The following is a 26,476-nucleotide window of genomic DNA, read 5'->3' as shown; positions in this document are numbered from 1 at the left end:
GATTCTATGTATGTATTATAAAAATAAATTCTAGAATCATTTCTGTTACAATAATATCTATCATGTCTGTTACGTTAATGTTTAAATTTCATAACACAGCTCGATATTTACCCAAAATATTATATCCGGATATGATTACACTTTCTTTTATACCGCCAAAATCTCCAGTTTCAACAATATGTTTTACAAATTGTGATGATATGAAGACAGTTTAGCAGCAATTGGCAGTATCTGACACTGAAGTTTACGGTGAAATTATTTAAATCATTTTAAATTTTCATAAAAAAAATTGTTTCGTTTCGTCAAAGCACTCTAACATAACGATCTACTTTCGATTTCAAAAACTACAAGAAAATACAATTTAATGTTTCGCCGATTTGTTTATTTCTCGAAAAATAAGAAATAAAATCATTTTTAAAATCAGTAGTAATTAAACAAATCAGTAAGAGCTCTTTCTCGGGATAATTTATCCGCTTACTGACTGCAAAAAATCAAGCCATGTGTCATCATGAAAAGCAGAATGGGTGACGGTTTCATTTTTTTGCGAACCTGAATCGTAAGCAAATTATCCAAACCAGTCAAAATTCCAGAAAGGTTACGATCTAGATTCTTTCTAGTATTACAATATCCAAAGTATGACTGTCACTTCATCTTTTTACTTTCAGATCATGCCTCAGGAATAGAATACGAGTCTGACAGAAATTATATGTAGGTGTAATAAAAATAAATTCTAGAATCATTTCTGTTACAATAATATCTATCATGTATGTTACTTGAATGTTAAAATTTCATAACACAGCTCGATATTTACCCAAAATATTATATCCGGATACGATTACACTTTTCTCCAGTTTCAACAATATATTTTACAAATTGTGATGATACGAAGACATTTAGCAGCAATTGGCAGTATCTGACATTGAAGTTTACGGTTAAATTACCTCTTATTTAAATCTTTTCATAAAAAAGTTGTTTCGTTTCGTCAAAGCAGCCAAACATAGACGATCTACTTTCGATTTCAAAAACTACAAGAAAATACAATTTAATGTTTCGCCGATTTGTTTATTTCTCGAAAAATAAGAATTAATATCATTTTTAATATCAGTAGTAACTAAACAAACCAGTAAGAGCTTCTTCTTCAGATAATTTATCCGTTTACTGACTGCAAAATTCAACCCACGCAAAGTTATAAACAGGTCACGCGTGTTCGCCGAGAAGTGTCCAGAATGTAATTAGGATTCATCCGCGAAGTCTCGCGGAAGAATTAACGTACTGCACATATCTTATTCGGGTCATTTAAAATGAAGCTGTCATAATTTAATTTCATCGATGTGGTAAACTCTTTGATAAGAGACATTCCAATGCTTTCAGAGGTACCCACTCAATAAAATACTAGCAGTATGTTCTGGAACTATATTTTGTCTTTCGCTGGATGTTACGCAAGCTTTGTAAGCCTGCGCAATTCATAAAATGCACAGCACAATAAATTTGTTATTTGCGCAATGATTTTAAAGATTATTTTTTGAAACGGACAGGGTAACAAATGGATAATCTGGCTAATAAGTTAATATGCAGTTTTTATTTGAATTTGTGAACATCATATTTGCTATTTTGTGACAAAAGGGCATAAAATTCGTCACCATAATCATATGCGCAAATGTATTACCAAATCCCGCAGAATCGTTATGCGTGTTTATGCTTAATGAGTTACCGCGGAAGAAAGAACGTGGCTTTATTCGAGTATTGCACAATTACAAGTCATAAATATGACAGATTACATCGTATATTGGTCATAGCAAATAGGATTGACATAAATGAACTTCATTCGATCAATGAACTCTTTGAAATTAGAGGCAATCCAATGGAACTACATCACTTCGCTGTGTTGTGAGGCCATTTAAGAATGAGAAATCGTGCGATAGCAAGGACTCGTCAATCGCTTGACAGCGTTTAGCCGACTCAACAAAAACTGTACACGAGATACGTGGCACAAGATCACAGTTATTTGCCCTTGGTTGACCATAATAAGGAAGTGGTAATGTGGAAAATAGTTCCTCTATTTGATGGTGAATACTGATGAAATTTTGAGAGAAAGACCTGCAATAAATGGAATAATTGAATAGAGGGGATATGATATAGTAGGTACATGTATAATTTGACAGAATGAGAATGTCAGAATATGAATAACATGACTTTTTGATTGGGCTAGTTTTGCTTGCTTGCAGCCTTGTAGAACCCCATGTTTATTGTGGCTTTGGGAATTTATTAATTTCAAAACATGGGGCAGTAACTCTGAAGTAACTGAAGAGATCTCAATGAAAGATGTGCATGCACCACCGCCTTGTTGTGGTCTATATGCGTTAAATGTCATGAAAATCCATCAATGGCCTACTAGTAATTTATGTGGAAATTTATGGATTTTGAAACAATTAAAGGGAAATAACTTGGGTAACTGAAGAGATTCTGACAAAAAGTGCGAATGAACCACTGCCCAATAGTGCTTTACAAGTATTTGACTATTTGTGTAGCCTTCATGAAGATCCATCAAAATGTTACTTAGATACATTTTAAAATCACTATTCTTTACCAAATCAAGGGGAAAATCTCTGCTTTTTGCTGAGTAAAGGGGGATAATACTAAAAGTTAGTAAAGCTAATATGCTAATTAATAGATATTTGGTGTTAAATGATTCTACCTAAACTAATTTTTGAATTATAAGCATTTTCATTCCTCCAAATTTCTAGTGTTATTTTACAAAATACTGAGCCCGCTCGATAAGCTCAATACGTTAAGCATGTTGAAGTCGCAGGTTTGATCACCGTACTGGCAGTTTTGTGCCAATATGTCTGAAGTTGCTCATCATTTACTTCTGATTGAGGGCAAGTTTGCAGTTATCTGCGGAGAATCTTGCATGTTCTGTTCAGTCATTATGGTAGACTTGATATGCCAGCTGAATCACCGCATATATATTTTTTCCCCTTATATTATATACTGTATAGATCATTTGATGTGTAAGTTGCAGTATCTATTACCCCATCGTCCTTGGACCAGTATTTACGAATGGCCAGTATTGAGGGTATCTACATTCTTTGCCTTGAACATCTGTTTCTTGGTTACAAAATTTTAGCACCCGTTCAATGTTTTATCAAAGGGAAACAAAACGGGTTATTAGATGAAAAGTATTTTAGCCTAGTCACCTCCCTTAGGTATGTGACGGGCTATCGGCACGCACGAAATGTGAAAAACACTTGCGTTCATCCAGCTTATATTCCTACTGAACAGGCATATCATATTAGATTGTCAAACTAAATGCTGTTGTTATGCTGTTATACATGTTAAACTTTACCTGTATGTATGCTATGAGAACCCGCGTATTTTTCACATAAAACTTTGCAATTACATCGCGCACCAGTCATAGTTTCTCAGTGTTTTTATCATAGAGACATTCGTCGTGTTTTATATTATGTGTGGCAGTCCTAGATTTGCTTAATGTGAATCCACTGTCCAGGAGTAGGGAAATAATAGGTAACCGCCTTGTCTATCTAGTAGTCCTGACTGGGTTTCATCTCAACTCATGATGGAAGGTCAGAAAGTCCATCTGTAATGGAGCTTTTGTATGCATCGCATTTCGTGTTATATCATCTTCGGACTCCCTCGGAATACGTTGGTACCCACCCTATATACGGATTAGGGCACCAACCATTCCCTCAGCATTCTGCAGATGTTACAACACGAAAAAAAAAACATCCATAAAGCGACCTGCAGCCAGTCTTTGCTTGTCTCGGTAAATCCTTCTAAAGGTATATTTGTATGTTACGAGTCCTTTTCCGTATAAGTAATCTGTCATTTCCTCTTGGTACATTTAACCTGTTAAAAAGTGTAAAGATCAGTTCAGTTTTTGTAGAGTACGATTGTTCCAAAAATATCTAATTAACATAAAAACATAATTGCTTGTAACGGCTGGGCAGTTCTTTAAATCTGCAATCAACTATTCGATCATTTAAACCTCTGGTACCTGCAAATACAACCGGGTCGACAGACGACGTCACATGCAGACGAATTGTTAATGTCGATTTTTAGATTCATCAGGAAGCTTTTTTTCACAGCAGAGTTAATTTTGTGAACCATTATTTGGATAAAAATTATGGCATCGTCGGAAGAAAACCGTGTGGTGGTAGTAGCAGTTGACGACAGTGAATATGCCGAGAAAACTTTTGATTATAAGTATACTTTATTGATCAAAATAAATTTAGGCACTCCAACTGCACTCATATGTGTGTTAAGATTTGCATACCCAAACACTTCAAACTGACATTTTAGAAACACAGGGATTATAACTACAAAATAATTCCATTCTGAAAGACCTATATGCAATCTATAACATATTTGATAGTATAGATGTATTTAGATTTGTGAACCGTTACAAAAACGGGCGTAGTTTCCAAACAAAATATATAATCATAATTATTCGGTTTTAAATGTCAAAACTGAAAACAAATTGACACTATTACCCTGCTTAAACGTAAGAAAAATGTCATATATAAACTATTTCTTCAAACCCCTTGATTAATAGATGACTGATAACCTATCCTAAAAGGGGATATGAAAGGTTGACAAAAATGTCGCCCCTTTTTCATTAAAGAAAGGGGCATCGGTCCTGTGACGCGTGTATTTGGTCGCACGGTCGCATTTTTTTACAACGGTGTCCCTTTTTAGTGTAGTGGGACATGTTCAGTGGGAAGGACTCTAAGTGTGCTGGGGTTACAATTTCTCAGTGATCATTTCTAATGATCAGTGTGGAGTGATCACAGGTCTGAGTATTTTTCACATTTCATGGAGCATCTAGTAGTGTTCACGGACTGAGTACTACTTACTAGGTAATGTTCGTGGTTATTGCTCACGGCACCGTGAGTACTGCTCACCGAGTAGTGTTCACGGCACCGTGAGTACTGCTCACTGTGAAGTGTTCACGGAACCGTGAGTACTGCTCACTGAGTGGTGTTCACGGAACCGTGAGTACTGCTCACTGAGTAGTGTTCACTTAGTAGACAGTACTATGAGTACTGCTCACCGAGAATGAACTTGACATTACCTCTCATGAACAGACACCATGAAACCGAGTGTGCTGTTTTTTGTTGTTTTTTGCATTCATTTTCTGATAGATACTATTCCAGTTTACCCGTGCAACGTCAGGCGCATATTAGTAACGTCACACATACAATTATAACGTCAAAATGTTAAAAAAAATTAAGAATGTTAAATAATTCTTAAGTTTTGTTACAGTATAATAATGTAGAACGCATAATCTTCATGCTTTGATGGTAGAGCTTTCAGAATGTGGTGAAAATTATAAACTGAAAAGCACACCGTTTGAAAAAAAAGTTTCAGTTATAATCCAGCGTTATATTTTAATACTTCAATAAACTTAAATCTTAATAATCGTATTTATCCAAACAATGTGCAATGAATTCAAGCAGCTTGATTCGAATGTGACCTGTTTAAGTCTTACGTTAGACTCATTTATGGTCTAATGTTTGAGAACGGAGAAAATAAACACTGCACTTCAATATGTAGTCAATGTGCCTATAGAATTGGTGTTACAAACTCGAAGAATTAAATTGGCGGAGGAATTACAGTAACGTGTAAAAATGTAAACAACATGTGTAATACTGCTAATGTCCAAGTATGGAATATGGAAACTGGTTTTCAAAAATATCACTTTACATGTAATTGGTTGAAACCATTGTACTATCAGATTTTGTTCCAGTACTGTGAATTTAGTTATTACAGAGTCAGAATTACTGAAATGTGACTGGTCCATTTTGTTTCTGATTATTTTGTTGTCAAAATAGTTTTTAATGTGAATAGAGTAAATATTATTTGTGAAATAATCACGTTATGGAATTAACACAGATTGATAAATGTGAATTCACTACTGATCTGAGTAAATGTGGATATTGCCAATGTTTTTCATAAAGGTTTTTGAATCTGAAATTGGTATGGTTCTAGGTATAGATAAGCTCCTCTTATACAGAAAAAGTCTGAGAACACCGAAACCTTGGTTAAATGAAAACATATATAGCGTCCGGAAATCAGAAAGCCCATGGAGTAAGTATAGAGAATCAAATCAGTTTGAGGCATTTAAATAATTGTAATTGAGTCGCACCATGAGAAAACCAACATAGTGCACTTGAGTCTGGTCAGGATCCATGCTGTTCGCTAACAGTTTCTTTAATGCCAATAGGCTTTGAAAGCGAACAGCATGGATCCTGACCAGACAGCGCGGATACGCAGGCTGGTCTGTATCCATGCTGGTCGCAAACGCACTATGTTGGTTTTCTCATGGTGCGGCTCAAACAAATGCATTGTAACACTATGAAATCAACCACTCTATCTGGCGTCTGAACTGACTGGAAGCAAATCTGATAATCCTACTCCAATTGGAGAATGAAATTACACTTGCAAAACATTTGCTGACCATTTAACAGAATTATTACCCATTATTACCAAATTGGTCAATCTTTCTTTGAAACAAGGTATATTTCTGTCAAACTCTTAGACTTAGTCTGAGTTAATTAAGTAAATTGTCTTCGCCAGAAAGACATTTTCATTCATGTTACTCGGCATTGCCTAGATTGATAAATGATTTGCTGACGAAAGAGCTGTTAGCTCTGATCTTAGTGCAGCGTTTGACATAGTAGACCATGATATTTTGTGATAAGGCGTTCTATTTGACCTAGTCCTACTTTAACACCATGCAGCTGTCTGGTGACTGTAAATTCAGCGTTATCATTTCTACGTTTGTTACAGTCTAATATAGAATCTGTTTGGGTCCTTTGCTCTATATTACTTATACGTGCTATCTCTCCATGCATTTCAGTCTATTGGTTTGCGGACAATCACATTGCAAAAATAGAACATTTCAAAACCGCTGTCAGTCATGCGTTCGAAGAGCGTGTACAACGGGCAATGACGATAAACAAACTGGTTGAACAACGTAAGGATGCTGCAGAAATACTTGAAATGAAAATTCATGTTTACGAAAAAAGCAACAAAGCTTAATACTAATGATCAGTGATTCATGGTAATATACCAATACTGATTTGCTCTTCGCAAGTAACTGTCAATTTCCCCACATGACTGTTGTGGCGGATGCTATATATATCTCATGGAATTCGACTCATGATCTTGTGACCTGATGGATGATGGTTAAGAAGTGTTATTATTTGACTACTAAGGCAGTTTGGCCATTTACTTTTCAGTTTATTGCGACAACATAAAGCATGCCAATGATTATGTTTGCGTCGTGCATGTTCCTGAGAGTTATGACCTCTCAACGGGAAGTGAGTATTATTTTTTTCATACTTTATTGTTAAAAATAGACGTTTGCAAGTCTAGCTTACAGATTTATGTTTTGTTACATAAAACATACTTCATGTACGCTTTCATTATCAATAAGCACAAAAAGGGCATTATTCTATTATTATGGTCCTTGCAATCAGATTGACTAAGTCATTACGATTTAATAACTTGTTGTACGAAGCCGTAACAGGAAAAAAAGAGTCTTAATAGGCTATTTAGGTACTGCATGATCAAATCATCTCGTGCACCCTGAAAACAGCTGCAGGTCAAGTAATGTCTTACATTTTTGATCATTGGATCACTGACAACAAACATGTGATTTGCAGACGTTCCACTTTGTCCTGTGTTATTTTCATAGGTTGACTTCTAGGGAAAAAATTAATTTGTATGGAAGCGACCGGAATAATTATGATATAAATAACTCTTCTTCATCAGTATTTGAATTTCAGTTGTTTTTGTATTTCTTGCATTGTGCACATGATTTCAGGTCCTTGTGTGGTTGATAAACTGCTGAAAGAGCTACAAGATAAAGTGAAATCGCTTGAAGACAAGTTTGGAGACAAACTTCTAAAACACTGCGTAAGCTGAAATTTTCAACTTTTTTCCTTTTTAATATATGTGAATATGAATGTGATGCAAGATAGAGAATGTTTTAGATCTAAGAGTTGTCTTGTTGTGTTTTCCTTTAAAACTCATTTATGTTTTAAACGCCCAAACTGTCCAAAAGCAGGAGGAAAAAACATTGAATGATATAAGTGAATGAATATGAAATCGATGTTCAGTTGTATTGCGGAGAAAATTATTAATTTAACGTCGCACCGACACAATTATAGGCGACTTTCCTGCTTTGATGGTGGAGGAAGACCCCAGGTGCACCTCTGTGCATTATTTCACCAGGAGCGGGCACCTGAGTAGAACCACCGACCTTCCGTAAGCCAGCTAGATGGCTGGAAGAATTCAACGCCCCGAGTGAGGCACGAACCTACATCAACGAGCGGCAAGTGATTTGAAGTCAGCGACCTTAACCACTTGGTCACAGAGGCCGCCTGCTGAGAAAATCAAAATAGCTGGTGGTCAAAATGTGTTTAGATTGAAGGTAGTTTAAAACATGTTAGATTTGTGTCCATTACATGTCAGGTCTTTAAGCAAGAACATCATTGCAAATGTTCTGTGAGTTATTGGCAGTTAGTCATTCACTGTAAATATTTCTGAAGCTAAAGGCCTAAATAATATACCAGTTACATTGAGGGTAGGCCTTTTGGTGGACATTTGTCCCTACCTTTTTGATCTTTATGTAACCTATTTGATAAATGAAGCATTTTATTATATTTTCTATATTTTAACAGTTAGACGGAAAATTTCGCACGGGTCAAGGAAAACCGGGTGATGTTATTTGCCAGTTAGCACAAGAGGAAGGCGCCGACTTGATTGTAATAGGCTCACGTGGGCTAGGCAAGATACGTAGAGCTCTCCTCGGCTCTGTGAGCGATCACGTCGTTCACCATTCTCATATTCCAGTTGTCGTCTGCAGACCTAAAGAGCATCACAACCACCAGAAAGAAACCTGAAATGGACCTTCCAGTGCAAAGGGACTTATTTGTCTTTGTGCTATCATTTACACATTTTGCTTGTAAGTCACTCAAACTGGCCATATTATAGACCGTGCCTTGCCTCTTTTGGATTATAGTCCTCCTAAATTTTCAGAAGCAAGGAGAGTGGTTTCTTGCTTACTACATCTGATGTAGAAAACTTTGTTGTTTTTCACCCAGTTAAACATTATTATTATCTTCTGCTGCGTTGTTACTGATATTATGTGTAACGAGAACTTAAAAAGTTTGGGAAAATATCGGCATTGTAAAGAGTATAATTATGTAACGAAGTTGTTTTCGATAGTGGTGGTATTTCTTCTTCGCTTTTTGACGTACTTCATTGGAAGTCAGATTTTCTTTATGTTTTTGTTCACTATTGATAACGTTTTTACTTTTGATCATGCTTATGATGTAAATGCTATGAGTGTTGAATTTTTATCGTTTAATGAAATAATCAATCGACGAAGAAAAAAAATGTTGTTGATAATGCTATATATGGTAATGCTCAAGATATAGATAATATAACTTTTCTGAACTGTGATAACAGCATTTTTATTCGTACATTTACATTTTAGGTAAATGTTTTAGTAACTGCACGGTACCTTCATTATTGGGAAAGTACTATCAACCTTATTCCTAAATCGGGCTCAACAGACCCAAAAGTCCCACTGTTTTTTAGGTGAATATCACTCGCTACCGCCATGTTTAAACTCTGCTGCACAGTAAGATTTTTGGTTTGAAAGTAATGACAAGCTTTTGGATTAGAAGAATTGTTTTAGGGGAACAAAGTAACACAGTTGAACAAATTTTTCCAATTACAAATTTGTTTGAAACGATGTAAAAATTTCGTAAATGTAATTGTTACTATTTTGATTGAAACAGGTAAAAACTTGCGTAAATACACTTGATAAATGATACAAATAAAAAAAAACACTGGGTCACCAGGCATCGAAATATGACCAATTTGTGGATCGGATACCTTAATCCTATAGTGAACATAGGGATACGTACAAAAATTGAATACCGGGATACGTACAAAAATTGAATACCGGGATACGTACAAAAATGTGAGTACAAGAATACGATATGTTTTGTTCTTCTTCTTTTCTTTGGGGGGGTGGGGGGTGGGGGGGGGGTGGTTAAACGCCGTTTTTCAAAAGTATTTCAGTTATGTAACGGCGGGCAGTTTACGTAACCAGTGTTCCTGGATTCTGTACCAGTGCCAACTTCCCCGCATGAATAAGAAGTGGTGGACAAATTATTTCAGATACAATGTCTTTTATCAAATCGTTACGGAGAACAGGGATCGAACTCACGACCCCGCGATCCAAAGATCTACGCTCTCCCTACTGAGCTAAGGGAGCGGGCACACAGGGATACACCGGAATATGTACAAATACTGTTCATCGGGATACGTACCAAACTATCAACACAGAGATAAACCATTTTAAAGAAGGGAAACAAAACTGACCATTTATATGTTAATTATTTTACCTCAGCTATCTCCCTTACTAAAAATGTGGAACCCCACGCCCTCCCTTTTAAAACCAGTGTTAAGCAGGCTACTCATACCTTACATTGTGAACTATTAGAGAAAAAAAAAGGAACAGCTCGACAGAAGTTTGATTACGTTCGTTCTTTTTCAAGTTATTCTAATTTACGAGGATTTTATTTATTTTTACTTTAATATTTTATCATTACAAAATGTGTATTTAGTTACTGCATTTCAATTCAGTCTCACTGGTAGGATATTTTCTATTATTATGACATTAGCAGATCTTGTTTGTCAAGTAAAATCAAATTTTCGAGTTCACTATAACACGCTTGTAAAATATTCATGTCAAGTCAAAAAAATATTGTAAACATCAAATCAGCTATGTTCCAAAAATACCTGATATACATGGCCACATAATTGTTCGTAACGGATGGGTAGATCTTCTTTAAACTGCAATCAACTATTTCGTTTAAACTTCTCATACAACCACATCGGCAGACGACATAAGACGCAGACGAATTGTAAACAACTTGTTCTCATAGTTAATTCATAGATTTAGGGGGAATTTTGTATTTTGCCAATCACGGCAGAATTAAATTTTGTGAACGATAATTTGGATCAAGGATCATGGCATCGTCAGAAGGAAAACGTAAGCTGGTAGTTGCAATTGACGACAGTGTATATGCCGAACAAGCTTTTGATTGTAAGTATATTTTATTGATCAAATTAAATTACTTCTCTCATAATTATGCTTGCTGAACTATGCATCCGGGTATACTGCAAAGGCATGGACTGCAACTTTAAAATAAAACCATCCTAAACGGTTGATGGTATATATACAAATCTACAATATATTTTATAGTTACAGATTTTTAAATTCAAATGGGATTTTGGCCCCTTCCAGAACACATAATGCTCAGAGTGAACCAGTTAAGACTGCTGGGTGGCCACCGCCCGTCCGTCCATCGACAATAAACTTCAAACAAGATCTTCTTCTGGACCGCTTGATGCAATTTCACCAATCTTGGCTAGAAGCATACTGACATAGAACTCTCAGATTTACTTAGATGGTTCTGCTTGACTAAAAACGTGGCTTTTAGAGCTAAAAATATTAAAACTTTTGACAATCGTCTGGACCCAGAGCGATAGCATCGTCAAGCGGTCCTCTAAAACTTATGTTCAAATCATGTACAAAAGTTCAGATTTGGCCACGCCCCGTGGTTCATTTGGTTTGCAAGACCTCGTATGCTGACGGGAAAGGTATTTAAACTGTTGTTTTCTATTAACTGTAATGATAACCATCGTTTTGTTGGCATGGTTCTCCTTTAAAACTTTCTTATGCCAAACATATTTCACAGTCTTTATTGCAATTAAAGTACGATAAACCGGAGAAAACTGAAATTTTAGATGTTTTAATACAGATAGATTTACTAACGTGTTTAATTCTTTTTATTGAGATAGCCTATCGAACCTGAAATATGACATTCAAGATCTGTAAATAGAAATCAGTCAGCGTTTAACTGATTTTTATGGTTAGGCCTCAAATAAAAAAGTTGTTTGTTTAACTGTAAGACTGAAATATATTTCCAAGAGTGAACTTAAAGCCCCATATTCTTCGACGTCTAAATTCTTGTACTTTGAAATGAAGTTTTTTTTTTTTTTGTTATTCTGCAAGAAGAGTATTTTTTTCATGAATATTCATTCTGTAGTTACAAATAGCTCTGCAAAAGTTCATTAGTATAGATTTGCTAAAAGTTAAGCTATGACAACTTAAACATTTTTTTAGCTCTGCCGTACTGTCTCGTAGGATGGATACATAAAATATTTTCAAAAAGTTGTCCCCATTTAAAAGTGAATGTCATTTTTAAAAACAAAATGAAAATAAACAATTACTGTTCCACCTAGTTATGTGAATTTTCAGCACTGGAACATTAAACTGCAAATGCATCAAAACGAAAATATGCAACTTTCTTTGAAAATGATGAATTTTTAAGGCGTTGAACTGTCCGAAAGTATGACCCCTTTATGCTGTCCTTTTTTCGGAATTAAAGTATAGATCTATAATAGCAAATTGGCGATTGTTTTGTAGAGTAATAAACATGTTTTGTATGCTGTTCAATTCTAAAGTGAAACAACACTTTTTTCTATGATTTGGTGCTGTTTGATTTTTTTTCTCAAAATGCAAGGCTAAGCGTTTGACAGTGTACACCTTGACATACGTCTTCTATACTACATATACGTCTTATATACTAGCAAGTAGAGAGCAAGTAGAGAGCTTGTGATACAGGACACAAAGTTGGATTTACTCCTACGCTGTCGAGTAAGTTTTCATCACCACGTTTTTTACAAGGCAAAAAAACTGTTCGTGTCCTTGGCTATGTCTTATTTATGCAGGAACGCTATTTCGTGTTTCTCCGCCATACAGTACTGCATTTTGCAGTCACTGATCCTGTCAGTCAGTTCGGTCACGAATTGCCTTATATGGGTCTGTCTTCCAAGAAATGTGACTCATCATTTATGGCACAAGCATGTTACAGGAATGTATCAGGGATACCATGAAAGTAGTAATATTTAATTTTCCGGAGAACGTACTGGAAATCATTTTTTGAGCCACGGCATAGTTTACTTGTTATTTTTGCATGGTTTCTCGAAGTTATAATATTGAGAAAAAATGACGATTTGCTGTAAAGTGAATCCGCAATGTTTGGAGCACATCTTAAGCTGTATGTTGTTTTTGAAGATAATTTCTAAGTAACCGGGAAATAAAAAAACAACACTTTCTTTCATGATCTGGTTTCTCAACGTGTTATGAAATACTCTTTCTTCCCTCTCGTGTTACATGAGAGGGAACAAGAAGTATTTTCATTTAAACCAAGCTGATGATAAGCTGTTTATGACTGATGTTATAACACCTATACAAGAGGCAAAATTGTTCCTTATCGCACCTTAGACAATACAAAAATGAGTCGAAATGGGTTAACTATCATTTACTATGTATAGATTACCTGTCGCGCACATCCGATAGATTTGTCCCTTTCATCCCAAAAAAAAAAATGCCTTTGAGGGTCCTTACACTTGAAGGTGACAAGTTTAAGGTATTCATTTTTGCACGTACATGGTTACCAAGAATATTGTAACTGACTGTGTGAAGATGAAATAACTTTAATATTGTTTTATAAATTTGTTATCTGCATGAACTTCCCTATGCATAGGATGACATACGGTATTTCTCACAGCTGTTGACAAGCCAGAGCCAAAGGTAAATTGAGCTCATTGATTTATTTGGCTGTATTGAAAAAAGTCATGTTTACTGAAAAAAAAAAGAAATAAATACTATTAAGGGTATGCAATGGCGAACAGTGGAGCAAGTCAGCGATCCATGATTCTATACCAACAAGGACTTGGTCTTCGCAAGTAACTAACCCACATGAGTCTGAGGTGGTGGACGGTCAAATTGTCGTGGAAAATTAATGTAACGCCAGGACCAATTATCTTGTAATTACTTTATTTGACTGATGAATTAGAAGTGCTGTGCTTTATCGGTTTGGCTATTTACTTTTCAGATTATGTCGAAAACTTAAGGAGAGACAATGATTATGTTTGCTTCTTACACTGTCCTGAGTTGTACGAGCTGTCAGGGGCAAGTAAGTATTACTTTTAATGATATACTTTATCTAAAATGGATACACTAGCTGAAGTTATGCGAAGGGATCACCACGGCTAAATGTATGCGCGTGGACTTCTTCCTTTTTTTTCAGTCAATGTTCATCACTTTCTAGTGGTTTGAAAATGCCTGGGCTTTAGCACGACATGTCAGCTTTTCATCTACAACGAAAGAATATTTGAAGTCGGAATAAACACAATACCATAAAGGGGTCCGTAGCGGAGCAAGGGTATATGGAGATTTTTGAAACTTCGTCAAATCGTTCAAAAAGGTCGTTTTCGATGTTGGCTGGAAGTGTCATTATATGCCTCGTATGTAAGATATTTCCGTATTTGAGAGCTGAAATATTTTCAAAATGAATTTCATGTCATAAATGTTGATTCTACGGAATCAGACGCTAGTACGTTTTACTACGTTATGGCAGCAGAAAGGATATGGTAAAGAAGCTAGAAATGTACTTGCAACTGACGAACGATAACATTTCTTGTTCATCCTCAACATATATAATTGTATTCAACTTTATAGCACTAATTAACCACATTCCGTATGCCATGTTTATTTAAAAAAATAATAAGTTCCCAAGTGTGGTTTATCATAGAATAATCCATGTTTTGAGTTATTATGCGTAAACATATATCACGAAGGCCTTCGTGATATATTGTTTCGCATAAGAACGAAAAACTCTGGTTATTCTACGAACACTTGGGAACTTGTTATTTCGATTCTAACACGACATACTTGAAACAACAGTGTTAGAGACAATGGTAACTACTTTTTACGACATGAACAACACTTCGTGCTTCGCACCTGGATTGGCTGTTGAATTTTTTTCACACGAAAACTGTAAACGATACTTACAAACGCCACGTGACTTTCATTCATAAAAAGACTTGCACGCAGGGGTTTGGCAGTATACGGAACAGTCAAAGCGAAATGACCGTGGGTTGATTTTCTTCTATGTGTATGCAGGTTATTTGCTCGTCGTGTTAGAATGTCATTTTGATATTATATTTGTAAAGACATTTTTATAGATGATGAACAAAAGTCTTAATAAAGTATCTGTTCTGTTCTGTTCTGTGCCCGAGTGAGTGTGATACTGTCCGTTATGCTGGTTATTATACTGATACCACTCTACACACGATTGTTTTATTTTACTATAAGTAGTCATTAGTTATCTGACGAGATCACACTTTCAAAATGGACAGTAAGCAGGTATTGGACATGCATAATGATAAACTTGTGCCTTGAGAGTTGTGTGTACATCAGCCTATGAAATTCAAAGTTTTTAATTATAAAACGGCAAAATTATAGCTGCTATAAATGAAGGGATTCACACGGTATGGATCAAAATCGGATCCCAAATTATCAGAAAAGTGAAAATCAAAGAAAAGGCCAAATAAAAGGTAGTTAAAGAATGTTAGTTGAACTTATTACAGTCCTCTTTATATACCATAAATGACCATGGAAAGGTTTCGCAGAAGTATACCTGGTATAACATTTTAAGCCAAAAATACCTAAAATTAGGTAACGTAATGTACAAAGACATATTATTTTCTTTTATCTCTAAATGCCACAGACCTGCTTTTCTAATGCATTGTGCGTGCGAAATTGGCTAAAACTTTGGTCATATTAAACATTATTGAAATTTAACAGAAATTACTTTATGAAATGGCGACTCTTTTCAATGTCAAAGATTGACTTACAGAGACATACTGAATACAGTCTGTAACATGCTGGAAAATAATCGTGATGATGTATATCGGTTGAAAGGTACTGGAGTGATATATGCATACTTAGATCAAACCATTTGGAACGTTCAAAATGACATTGTGTCCCGAGGAACATTTAAATTTAGTAACGTAGTGACGTTAATTAGATCTACTTACATGAAACACATAAAAACCATGTAGGAACTAATGTATATCTAGATTGCTTATGATATATTAATATAAAGAAATAATTAAACAGTAAGATTCAAGCAGATTTAGATGACTATAGTTTAATATTGTAGTTACACATAAGGTGAAGTGTTGACAAAATAATATACATAAAAACCTATCCTGTGAAAAAGCTGATTGGCTAAAGATTGTTACGAGAAGAAGGTGTTGTGTACAGATATCTTGGCAAATTCAACGTAGTAAAAAGTGCCGAAAACAGAATTGAGCCGTGCCGTGAGAAAACCAACAAAGTGAGTTCGCGACCAGCATGGATCTAGACCAGCCTGCGCATCCGCGCGGTCTGTCAGGATCCATGCTGTTCGCTAACAGTTTCACTAATTCCAATAGGTTTTGAGAGCGAACAACATGGATCATGACAAGACTGCGCGGATGCGCAGGCTGGTCTGGATCCATGCTGGTCGCAAACGCACTATGTTGGTTTTCTCATGGCACGGTGGCGATACCCTGGGTATGCAGGGGTGCAAGATGGCGGCGGAATCTCTCGATTCAGGTAACATTTTTCATTATAACTGTCTTAATACTTAACCAATTTTAACGAAATAAAGACGAGTGCCCGCTCATAAGAATACTACACCCTCGGCTATAAAGCTTGGGCTCCTGAGTTTCGTAGTTTTTGTGGAAAGTGCAACGGCGCATTCTTATGGAAAAAAATGCAACTGCTATGTAGGGGGGCATTTTTATGAAAAATGACTAAACCAACTATCCCCGTGTGTTTCGAAAAACGGCTTGTAGGGCGGAACCGAGTTTGACATGTTCCAAAGCTGTTGTAGAACTTTAGCAAGTGAAATCACCAGTTTTCAGCAATTCAGGGCGATTGAAAAGAAATGCTATGTGGGGAGGTGTTTTCATTATGTTATGTGGGGGTGCTTTTGACATGGGGGGGTGACTGAACTGGCTGCTAGGCTGCTAGAGGCTCGCAGTGATATGATCATTTGATATATAAAGTATATATAATATGGAAAGAAATTATCTCAGTGGAAAAAAACCTTTTCAAGAATTTTTCATTTTCAAGGTGGATGTGAAGTTAACATATAAATGCCTTCTACGGACACATTTAGGTACATATCTCTGGAACAGACTGTCAACTCCGTCCGTTCAGATTCGTACTTGTATTTTGATAATATTCCCGTGTTTTTATCCCCGTATCCGTTACATCAGGGACAATATTTTTGTTGCTCTCTCTCAGGCTCTGTCTCCAAACGTAAACATATCATATAAATAATTCATTTCTTAATTGATGTCTTTGAAACTCACATACTTTACTCATTGTCATATTACCTTTACATTGATATATAGACATGTTACAATGACCTTCAGGATAACTTTTTCACGGTAAGACACTTAGCAATTTTCCTATTTATCAAATTAATGCTAATGAATGATTCATTTCTTGATATATATATATAATTATATATATAATTATATAATATATATATATATATAAATCAAATAAATAAAATGACTTCACATGCCTTTCCAACAGTATTTAATTATAAAAATACAAACTAGTTTCGCCTATCGGCTCATCAGTGTACATACAATGTAACGTGACGTTACTATGGTAATGACGCGACGTCAATATAAAGGGACGTAATTCTGACGTTATTTTCCCAAAGGGCGTAATAAACGTTGTTATTTAATTATTTTAGAATATAACTGTTACTGTAGGCTGTTAAGTTTTTGGTTTAAAGCATTTTATAAAATAATTTTCTTTCGCTAACCTAGCTGAAGTATTATCTACTTTCATTTTAAAAAATGGGAACATTTGAAACTTTGGATTTTTATTACTGCAAATATCTATATGATTACTTAGTGGAATTTGTCTAGTTGAAGGGTCTCGTATTTGTTGTGCGTGGATAGTTCTTCTTGTTCTTAATTTATCGCCAGTTTGGCCAATATAATATTCTTCGCATCCGTTGCAGGTAATATATATATTTGAAACTCACACATGCTTCTCCTCGCTTAAAAGTATGAACTCGGCATTCAAGATAACTTTTTTCGAGGCCAAACACAAAATTTCTTAAGTTTTACCATTACTTTTTCATTTCTTTATGAAATCCTTCCATATTCACACATCCCATTCATTGTACAATGTACATGCCCATTACATTGGTAAATAAACATTGACCTTAGTCTTCGTTTTGACACATTTACACGTCAAGCACATAGCTCTTTTTCCAGCTTCATATGGGGCATTGTGCTTCAAAAACACATCTTGTTTTTTTTAGTTTTCTCGTATACTTATAGCCTACTCCATGCCCACCTACCAAATATTTTTGTTTTGTTTTTGATGCTTCGAGTGCCGTGACAGCAATGTTTTTCTGATTAACTGTTTTAAACTTTGAAAAAAACGAAGAAGAACGTGTTAGTAGAAATATATAGTGAAAGTCAAAATCGTAGCATGATATTTCAAACCGAATTGTTGTATATTTGAAATTTAGCCTGTGTATGTGAACGAGTTTGACCCATCAAAATTTTGTTCGAACGGCGGAAGATAGCGATATCGAATATGTTTAAAATCGTTATTTAGACAACTGGTTAACCACTTAGAACCATAGAATATTTTAAGTTTCAACTGTCATGCCTATATTTCAGTACAATACAATTTCTAATGCCACCTTTAATATTTTTTCCAATTTCTTTAAAAGAGTTTTTTACGAATGTTACCACCGCTGTTCCTGGTTTGTGGAGATGCGCCGATCAACTGATATAAACCCGGTCGCAAAATTCGTAAAAAATCCAACAGCGGCAACGGAGATATAATATGTTTTAGTAATATACGTCGGGTAAGTCTTACTGAAACAGCATTTGTATTTCAAATTAAATTTTACTATTCTCACATGACATTTGCACCGGTGGTAAACGAGATCGTGAAGCGTTTTCTTCATTAAATAAAGACAATCTTTGTCGTATAATAGCAATACTGAAACAGAATTGCATTCATTTGGAAATGTAAAGCGATTACAACTTTTGATATTATAGTATTGACTATGTAACATTACAATAAATGACTTACTATTGGTAATTTTGTAGTTTTATTGACTTGCCTAAAGTAATATGTGTTTTCGTCCGTAGCTACAATGTGTTTTAAAAGGGAAGACTACAATAAATCACTAGAATTTGTCAAATGATACCATCGCGTATATACGCCGCTTTTTTGTTGCATGGATTGTTCAGTTTACATTACAGCCAAGTTGGTTATAAAATCTGACAAAGGTTATGGGGAATTTAATTATTTCCGATTTTTAAACGCAAAAATCAAAGTAAAATGAAGGACATTGTCACACTTAAATACATCAAAGTGAACACATTGTCACAAGAATTGTATTTGTGAATATGAGTCAAATGTGTGAAGTAATAAAAAACATTTCAGCAAAATAACTGTTTTTAGCGTTTAAACAGTAGATGTCAAATATCAGATGGACATCAAAATGACTATGTTCCGACTTTAAAAAGTAAAGGTGAAAAGTCAAATATAGGTAAAGGTCAAATATTAAAAAATATAATTGAACATCTTGTCAACAAGGTTGTTATTTGATTATTAGCCAAATTGGTAAAGTACTAATTAAATTTGATATAATAGATCCAGGCCCCTTATGACACCTATAGCTTTATATCTAGGTGTCGTATGAAAATGTACTCTCCAAATGCCATAGAATCGTGATCAAGTTTCAAGTTTCTAGTGCCAACGATGTATGAGAAGAAACATGCAAAGACGAACGGACGGACATCATCACAATATATACTGACATATAATATGCCCTAACAGTTAAAAGTATTTTTCGCTGGCTTTATTTGTCCGTATTATTGCGTGTCTTTAGCAGCCAGTTAACTTGAGTCACCCCCACATGTCAAAATCACCCCCACATAACATAATGAAAACACCTCCCCCACATAGCATTTCCTTTCAATCGCCCGGAATTGCTGAAAACTGGCGATTTCACTTGATAAAGTTCTACAGCAGCTTTGGAACATGTCAAGCCCGGTTCCGCCCTACAAGCCGTTTTTCGAAACACACGGGGATAGTTGGTTTAGTCATTTTCATAAAAATGCCCCCTACATAGCAGTTTCATTTTTTCCATCAGAATGCGCCGTTGCACTTTTCACAAAAACAACAAAACTCAGGAGCCTAAGCTTTATAGCCGAGGGTGTAGTATTCTTATGAGCGGGCACTCGTCTTTAATTCGTTAAAATTGGTTAAGTATTAAGACAGTAATAATGAAAAATGTTACCTGAATCGAGAGATTCCGCCGCCATTTTGCACCCCTGCATACCCAGGGTATCGCCACCGTGTTTATGCAGATACAATTGGGAGTACAAAAATTATTAATAGGTAAGAAACGTAGTACACTAAACATTTTTTCTAACGCTCGCTATAATTTGGAATATAATTCCGTGAATATTTCAGGACAGTTAAAAGAATATCAGACATTGTTTGATGGAAAAACTAACAACAGATATTTCCGTAATTTGAGGATTTTGTATTTTATTTGAGGTAGCCCCGATTTATTGAATACAAGTATAAAAAAAAGCCCAAAGAACTTTGGAAATACTTCTCGAAGACAAAGATAAGAATAGGCCAGAATATAAAAAATAGGTAATTTTATCAATATTTGAAAACGTCTGTTCTTGCAATGAACCAGAGGAATTTCGCGAGAAGAATTTAGATCCAACAGATCATTTTTTTTTTCTTTTTTTTTTTTGTTAAATAAATTTGCTGTACGTCGATGATATGGCAGCTTTAACTCTTTGAAAGACTATTGTGATGAAATTAACTAAGAAAGAAATTATGGTGTTTCGAGACCGTGAACATGTAAAAGAAATGAAAAATGGTATTATGATATTAAACCCAAAGAAATTGTAGATGAGTTTAACTATTAAGGTGCAGTGTTTTGTTCTTCGTGAACAGAATATTTTTAGCTCGACTTTTCGAAGAATAAGTAGAGCTATCCTGCTCACTACGGCGTCGGAATCGGTGTCACACATTGGTTAAGTTTTTCGCACCAGTCAATATTTTGATAAAACCTTTTGAGATGAAGGTTTGAAACTTTCAGCACTTGTGTACTGTCACATTGTCCAGTTTTAGGCAAGAGTACGTAACTCTATCAAGGATTTTGACTGAATTATGGCCCTTTTTAACTTACAAATCTTGATTAAGTTTTTCGTACTAGTTCATATTTTGTGTAAACTGTTCGACATAATGCTTTGAAACTTTTATCACTTGTTTTTTTATAACAATCTCTATCTGTTTGCAAGAGTAAATAACTATTCTAGATGAATTATGGCCCTTTTTGGACTTGGAAATTGGTATTATTTTCGTCCACGTTTTATCAAAACTATTTGACGTGTGGTTTTGAAACTTTGAAACTTGTTTATCATCATAATTTCCATCTGTAAGCAAGAGTACATAATTCTGTTGACTATATAAGTTGAATTATTGCACATAGAAATTGGTTCAGTTTTTGTACAAATCCATGTTTTGTCAAAACTATTTAACATGTAGCTTAGAAACTTTGAACACATGTGTATTATTATGATTTCCATCTGTAGGCAAAAGTACATAACTCTGTCAACTATTTTGGCTGAATTATGGCCCTTTTTGGACTTGGAAATTGGCTCAGTTTTCGTACAAGTCAGCGTTTTGTCAGTTAAATTTTTCAAACCAGTCCATACTTTGTCTAACCGGTTTCTCATATGGCTTTGAAACTTTGACCACTTGTTTACCATCATAGTCTACATATTATGTAGGCAAGACTACATAACTAGGACAAGGACTTTAGCTCAGTTATGGCCCTTTTTGACATAATAAATCAATTAAGTTAAATTAGTTAAGTTTTGCATACCATTCCATATTTTGTCTGAACTGTTTGATATATGGCTTTGAAACTTTGAACACTTGCTTACCATCATGGCCACACATTGCCATATAGGGCAAGACTTATCCGAATCCGCAAATACAGGTACATTGTTTGTCTTATCTATGTTTCTTCTTTGGTCTGAAAATCTCTGGTAATATTTTGACACCATACTTCCATCAATTCTTCGAATAGTCGAGCGCGCTGTCAACAGACAGCTCTTGTTTATTATGCTGGCTGGAAAGGTTTTAAAGCAATGGACACTTTATTGTATAATTTTAAATCTTTTGACTTGAAACCAAATATGTGTCAATATAAAGTTGAACGAGTTAGAACGCATGCATTTGAAATTTTATAAAAGACTGTGAAATGTAGAAAATATTTGCATTGAAGCAATACAAGTATGTATGGTGAATTAGGCAGTGACCATTTGTAGTACGTTAGAGTAATCAAATAAAGTTATCAACTATGAAGTCATTATATTTAGATGCTTTGAAAGATTGTCATAATGGGAAAAGAAATAAGGTATATAATGTTAAATCATTGTTGCATAGTCATGGTTACTATTATGTGTGGGGAAAATCCATCAGTTATATATCAAAAATTATTCCCTGCCACATTCAAGAAAGACTTGTTGATATGTTTATACAAGAGTGGCAAGAGAACCTGCGAAGTAATAGAACGTTGTTATATAAACATTTGAAGGATTATTTTAAAAATGAAAGGTATTCAAATCTTATGAACTACAGAAATGTATTAACGAGATTTAGAATATCGACACATACGTTTAGACAGCCCTCTCGCGTAGCACAATATGGAGAGCGCACATCTACGGATCTCAGGGTCGTGAGTTCGATCCCCACGCGACGCGTATGTTCTCCGTGACGATTTGTCAAAAACGTTGTGTCTGAAATCATTTGTCCTCCACCTTTGATTAATGTGGGGAAGTTGGCAGTTACTTGCGGAGAACAGGCTTGTAGTGGTATAGAATCCATGAACACTGGTTAAGTAAACTGCCCGCCATTACATAACTAAAATACTGTTGAAAATTGGCGTTAAACCTAAAACAAACAAACAAATAGAAAAAGGAAAGTCATTGTAGATCTAAACAGGATAGATAGAGAGAAATGAGACTATGTATGTTTGATATGTGACAATAGAAGTTCTGACATAGAAGATGGATATCCCGTCATTTTAATATTAAAATGTACAGTATAATTAAAACAAACTCGTTATATATTGTCAAGAGATATAGAAAAAACCCTTGTATGTGAAAATTTATAGAACTATTGAATTCAACAGATAGAAAAACTTTTAACAACTTAGCTGCCTATTTCAATAATGCTTTAAAGACTATTAATATCATTTTGTGGTTGTATGTTTAGAAATAGATTTACTCTGCAATACTATTAGTGCACTATATGTGTTTATGCTACTCATAAAGACGTTTTATGCTATATGCAATGGTGTAGCCAACTTATTCTTTTTGTTCATTAATCATACCAAACCTTTAAAACGATATATAATATTTGATATGTTTTTATGTTTATGTTATGTGATCGAGGAACAATAATGGCTGAAATCCTTAATTTATGAAATAATCTATTCTTTTTATTCGTCTATGATACATACAGACGTACTATCATACGGAAGTGAATGATAATTAAGGATTTGTTATTTCATTATCTCATTTGTTTTTCGTACATAATGAATGGCTGACTGTTTGATATCGGTATTTTGGGGATTACGGAATTTGTAACGTTATATTCAAAAAAGGTAGATGAATGACACTAACGTATCGGCATTTATATGTGTCTTATGTTTTTAACCTTTATCCTGCTAAATTTCTAAAATGAACTGGTCCGTCATTCAATTTGGGCGGTACCATTTATTTTTCGAAGGGGTGTTCAATGAAAAATTACTGGCTGAATAGCGAACAGTGCAGACCATGATCAGATTGCACGGATGTGCCTGCACTGGTCGCAAAGGCAGAATCACTTGCCGCTAGCAGGCTTAAGGTTAAGACGAATTTTCAATAAAGGAACTGTCCGAATTACCTATATTTCTAAGAAATAAATCTGTTATACTGTAGACAGAAATTCGTGACATTGAAAAACGGGTCGTCATGAAATCCGTGATAATAAAAGACAAAATGGTATTATGTTTATTTTGCTTTTTACATAACCTGTTCAATAATAGTCACTCTTTCGGCAAAGTATTACTAGTAATATCAAAAATAAGTTCAATATTGAACAGACGTATCCGACCTACTTACATTTTCGGTAACGCAAAATAAGACAGAAATCGTCCTTAAATCCGTTACCAAGGCTCGTCCGAAACCATTTCTTCGTGTGATCGACATCCTTAAGCGTGATACAATAAAGTAAATGCTATTCTGACATTTTTATTCCTTGCGTTGTGTACATGTTTTCAGGTCCTGCCGTGGTTGATAGACTACTGAACGAGGCACGAGATAAAGTGAAATCGCTAGAAGAGAAGTACAAAGAGAAACTTAAGGAAGCCAATGTAAGCAGAAATGTACCGCTTGAGTATTTTTCAACTTTCTTTCTTTTGTTTTTGAATGTAAGTGATTGCAAGACGGAGAATCATTTTAGATCTATGAGTTGCCCGTGTTTTATCATTAATAATCATTTTATGTTGTTAATCACCTCTCAAGTATATAATATGAATGAATTTTGAACACAATGGACAATTGTATGTACAGATACATATATTAGGGTATCCGGTGCTTAAAACATTCCCGATTCGTGTTACAAGTCGACTGAAAATGTATTCAGTTTATGTTAAAACTCTGTGAATAACAGGCAAGCTATAACTGATATACATGCCCACCTTGTCTAGAACCCAGTCCGACACCATAACTGCTAGACCGCCGCTCCATTTTCATCTCTGCAAACCTATAATATCTTTTATAATTTCATAGCTACCTGGAAAATTTCGCACGGGTCAAGGAAAACCGGGTGATGTTGTTTGCCAGTTAGCACACGAGGAAAACGCCGCCTTTATTGTAATAGGCTCACGTGGGCTAGGCAAGATACGTAGAGCTCTCCTCGGTTCCGTGAGCGACCGAGTCGTGCACCATTCTCCGATTCCAGTTCTCGTCTGCAGACATCCTGAGCAAGACAAGCATCAGAAAAAAGCCTAAAATGGACCTTTCAGTGCAAAGAGACTTATTTGTCTTTTATATGATTATTGCACACAAGAAAAACTATTATTTGCTTGTAAACCAGTCTAACTGGCCATATTATAGACCTTGCTTTCCCCCTTTTGGTCCATATCCATCCTAAATTTCCAGAAGGAAGATGATGGTGATTTCTTGATCCTTTCATCTGGTGTTGAAATTTCGTCTTTTTTACCCCCTTAAACAATGTTTAAACATTGCCTTCTCTTGAAAGTTCAGCTAAAATGAGCATAGATAAATATGATACATCTATTTTCAAACCGGACATTTCCTATTTCGTGTCATAAGCCGTAGTTTTTTTTTTCACTATCGATTCTTAGAGTTTTAGATACAAATATCTCGTTCATTTGTTTAGTTTCTTTAGCACACAATCTGAAACATAGATTTTGCTAACTGACAGTAAAAATGTCTTTGCCATTAAGCACAGGTAGCTGAACAATATTTTCTAAAGTGGACAAAAAAGGTGACTATAGTCATTAATTCGTACCTTATATGTATCGTATATAGTATATACAGTATGTAGTATGTTATAACCCCCTACCCCACCCTCTTGTCCTTTAAAGGTGATAATCGACAATTTCCATGCGATGACATATTTCTGAAGAATACGTAATTATGTCATCTTTGCAATTCATTAAAAGACTTTTATCAAGCGTCAGTCGAAGTCTTGTTGAGAATTTGAAATTACGACCTTCTCTTGGACTCTTAGAAAATATAATATTGCTGTTTAATGTTATATTTATGCTGTTTATATTTTGCTAGTTCCCACAAAACATATAAAACATTACTAAAAGACTTCTCAACAGGACATTAGCTTAAAAGCTAGTATATTTTATCGTGAAAGCTCACACATTCATTGGAATAGCTAGAAATAAAGGTCGCTATAAAGTGAAAGAAAAAAGCTGTTTACTGAGCGCAATGCAAAAATGCGCAAATTATTGCATGTCCACACGCATTTAGTGTATAATATGTATAATAATCCGACTAAAGGTTAAGGTTAGGATTACCATGATTTCAAAATATATACATTAAAGATACTTATAATTCAAATTGATTGAATCCGGTATATACCCGAGTCTGTAATTTATCACAGGCGCTCCAGGGATTTTTTAGTCACAGTCTTTTATAAATTGTCTAGGGCGTATTCCATGTTTTGTATTCCTCCTTGTAAAATAAAAAAGAGAAATAAATGTTCTGCTTTCAGTTTTATTGAAAGATATATTTAATTTCAAGTTTTATATTGTATTGCTGCAGTTATTTTACCTCAGACAAAAGCATCAGTTACCAAAGTAACTTGAGAAATAGTGCAAAATCAAAATGAAATAGATCCGGTAAGGAAACCCTCAAACAC

The 26,476-nt window shown here is 35.0% G+C and overlaps 2 protein-coding genes across 2 annotated transcripts; both read left to right on the top strand.

Moving 5' to 3' along the window:
• Window positions 1–6,969: 6,969 nt before the first annotated feature.
• LOC128547715 (universal stress protein Slr1101-like) lies at window positions 6,970–8,984 on the top strand. Its single transcript, XM_053520828.1, has 4 exons — window positions 6,970–6,997; window positions 7,263–7,343; window positions 7,850–7,941; window positions 8,709–8,984. Exons 1-4 carry the CDS (start codon window positions 6,970–6,972, stop codon window positions 8,928–8,930), a joined length of 423 nt encoding a protein of 140 aa, XP_053376803.1. The 3' UTR covers window positions 8,931–8,984.
• A 1,921-nt stretch (window positions 8,985–10,905) lies between these two features.
• LOC123528688 (universal stress protein YxiE-like) lies at window positions 10,906–26,315 on the top strand. Its single transcript, XM_045308616.2, has 4 exons — window positions 10,906–11,149; window positions 14,010–14,090; window positions 24,358–24,449; window positions 24,868–26,315. The coding sequence occupies exons 1-4, from the start codon at window positions 11,074–11,076 to the stop codon at window positions 25,087–25,089; spliced, it is 471 nt and encodes a 156-aa protein (XP_045164551.1). The 5' UTR covers window positions 10,906–11,073; the 3' UTR covers window positions 25,090–26,315.
• Window positions 26,316–26,476: the final 161 nt, after the last annotated feature.

The sequence above is a fragment of the Mercenaria mercenaria genome, chromosome 13 (assembly GCF_021730395.1).
Source record: "Mercenaria mercenaria strain notata chromosome 13, MADL_Memer_1, whole genome shotgun sequence".
NCBI lineage: Eukaryota > Metazoa > Mollusca > Bivalvia > Venerida > Veneridae > Mercenaria > Mercenaria mercenaria.
The sequence above is the reverse complement of the archived record's forward strand: the minus strand, read 5'-3'. Positions and strand labels throughout refer to the sequence as shown.

What these genes read in the sequence shown, in the direction of transcription:
- LOC128547715 (XM_053520828.1), top strand. Translation starts at nt 6,970, where the DNA reads ATGACGATAAACAAACTGGTTGAACAAC. An exon ending in TTATGACCTCTCAACGGGAA is followed by an intron (nt 7,344 to 7,849) that starts GTGAGTATTATT and finishes ACATGATTTCAG; the next exon opens with GTCCTTGTGTGGTTGATAAA. An exon ending in ACAAACTTCTAAAACACTGC is followed by an intron (nt 7,942 to 8,708) that starts GTAAGCTGAAAT and finishes ATATTTTAACAG; the next exon opens with TTAGACGGAAAATTTCGCAC.
- LOC123528688 (XM_045308616.2), top strand. Translation starts at nt 11,074, where the DNA reads ATGGCATCGTCAGAAGGAAAACGTAAGCTGGTAGTTGCAATTGACGAC. An exon ending in GTACGAGCTGTCAGGGGCAA is followed by an intron (nt 14,091 to 24,357) that starts GTAAGTATTACT and finishes ACATGTTTTCAG; the next exon opens with GTCCTGCCGTGGTTGATAGA. An exon ending in AGAAACTTAAGGAAGCCAAT is followed by an intron (nt 24,450 to 24,867) that starts GTAAGCAGAAAT and finishes ATAATTTCATAG; the next exon opens with CTACCTGGAAAATTTCGCAC.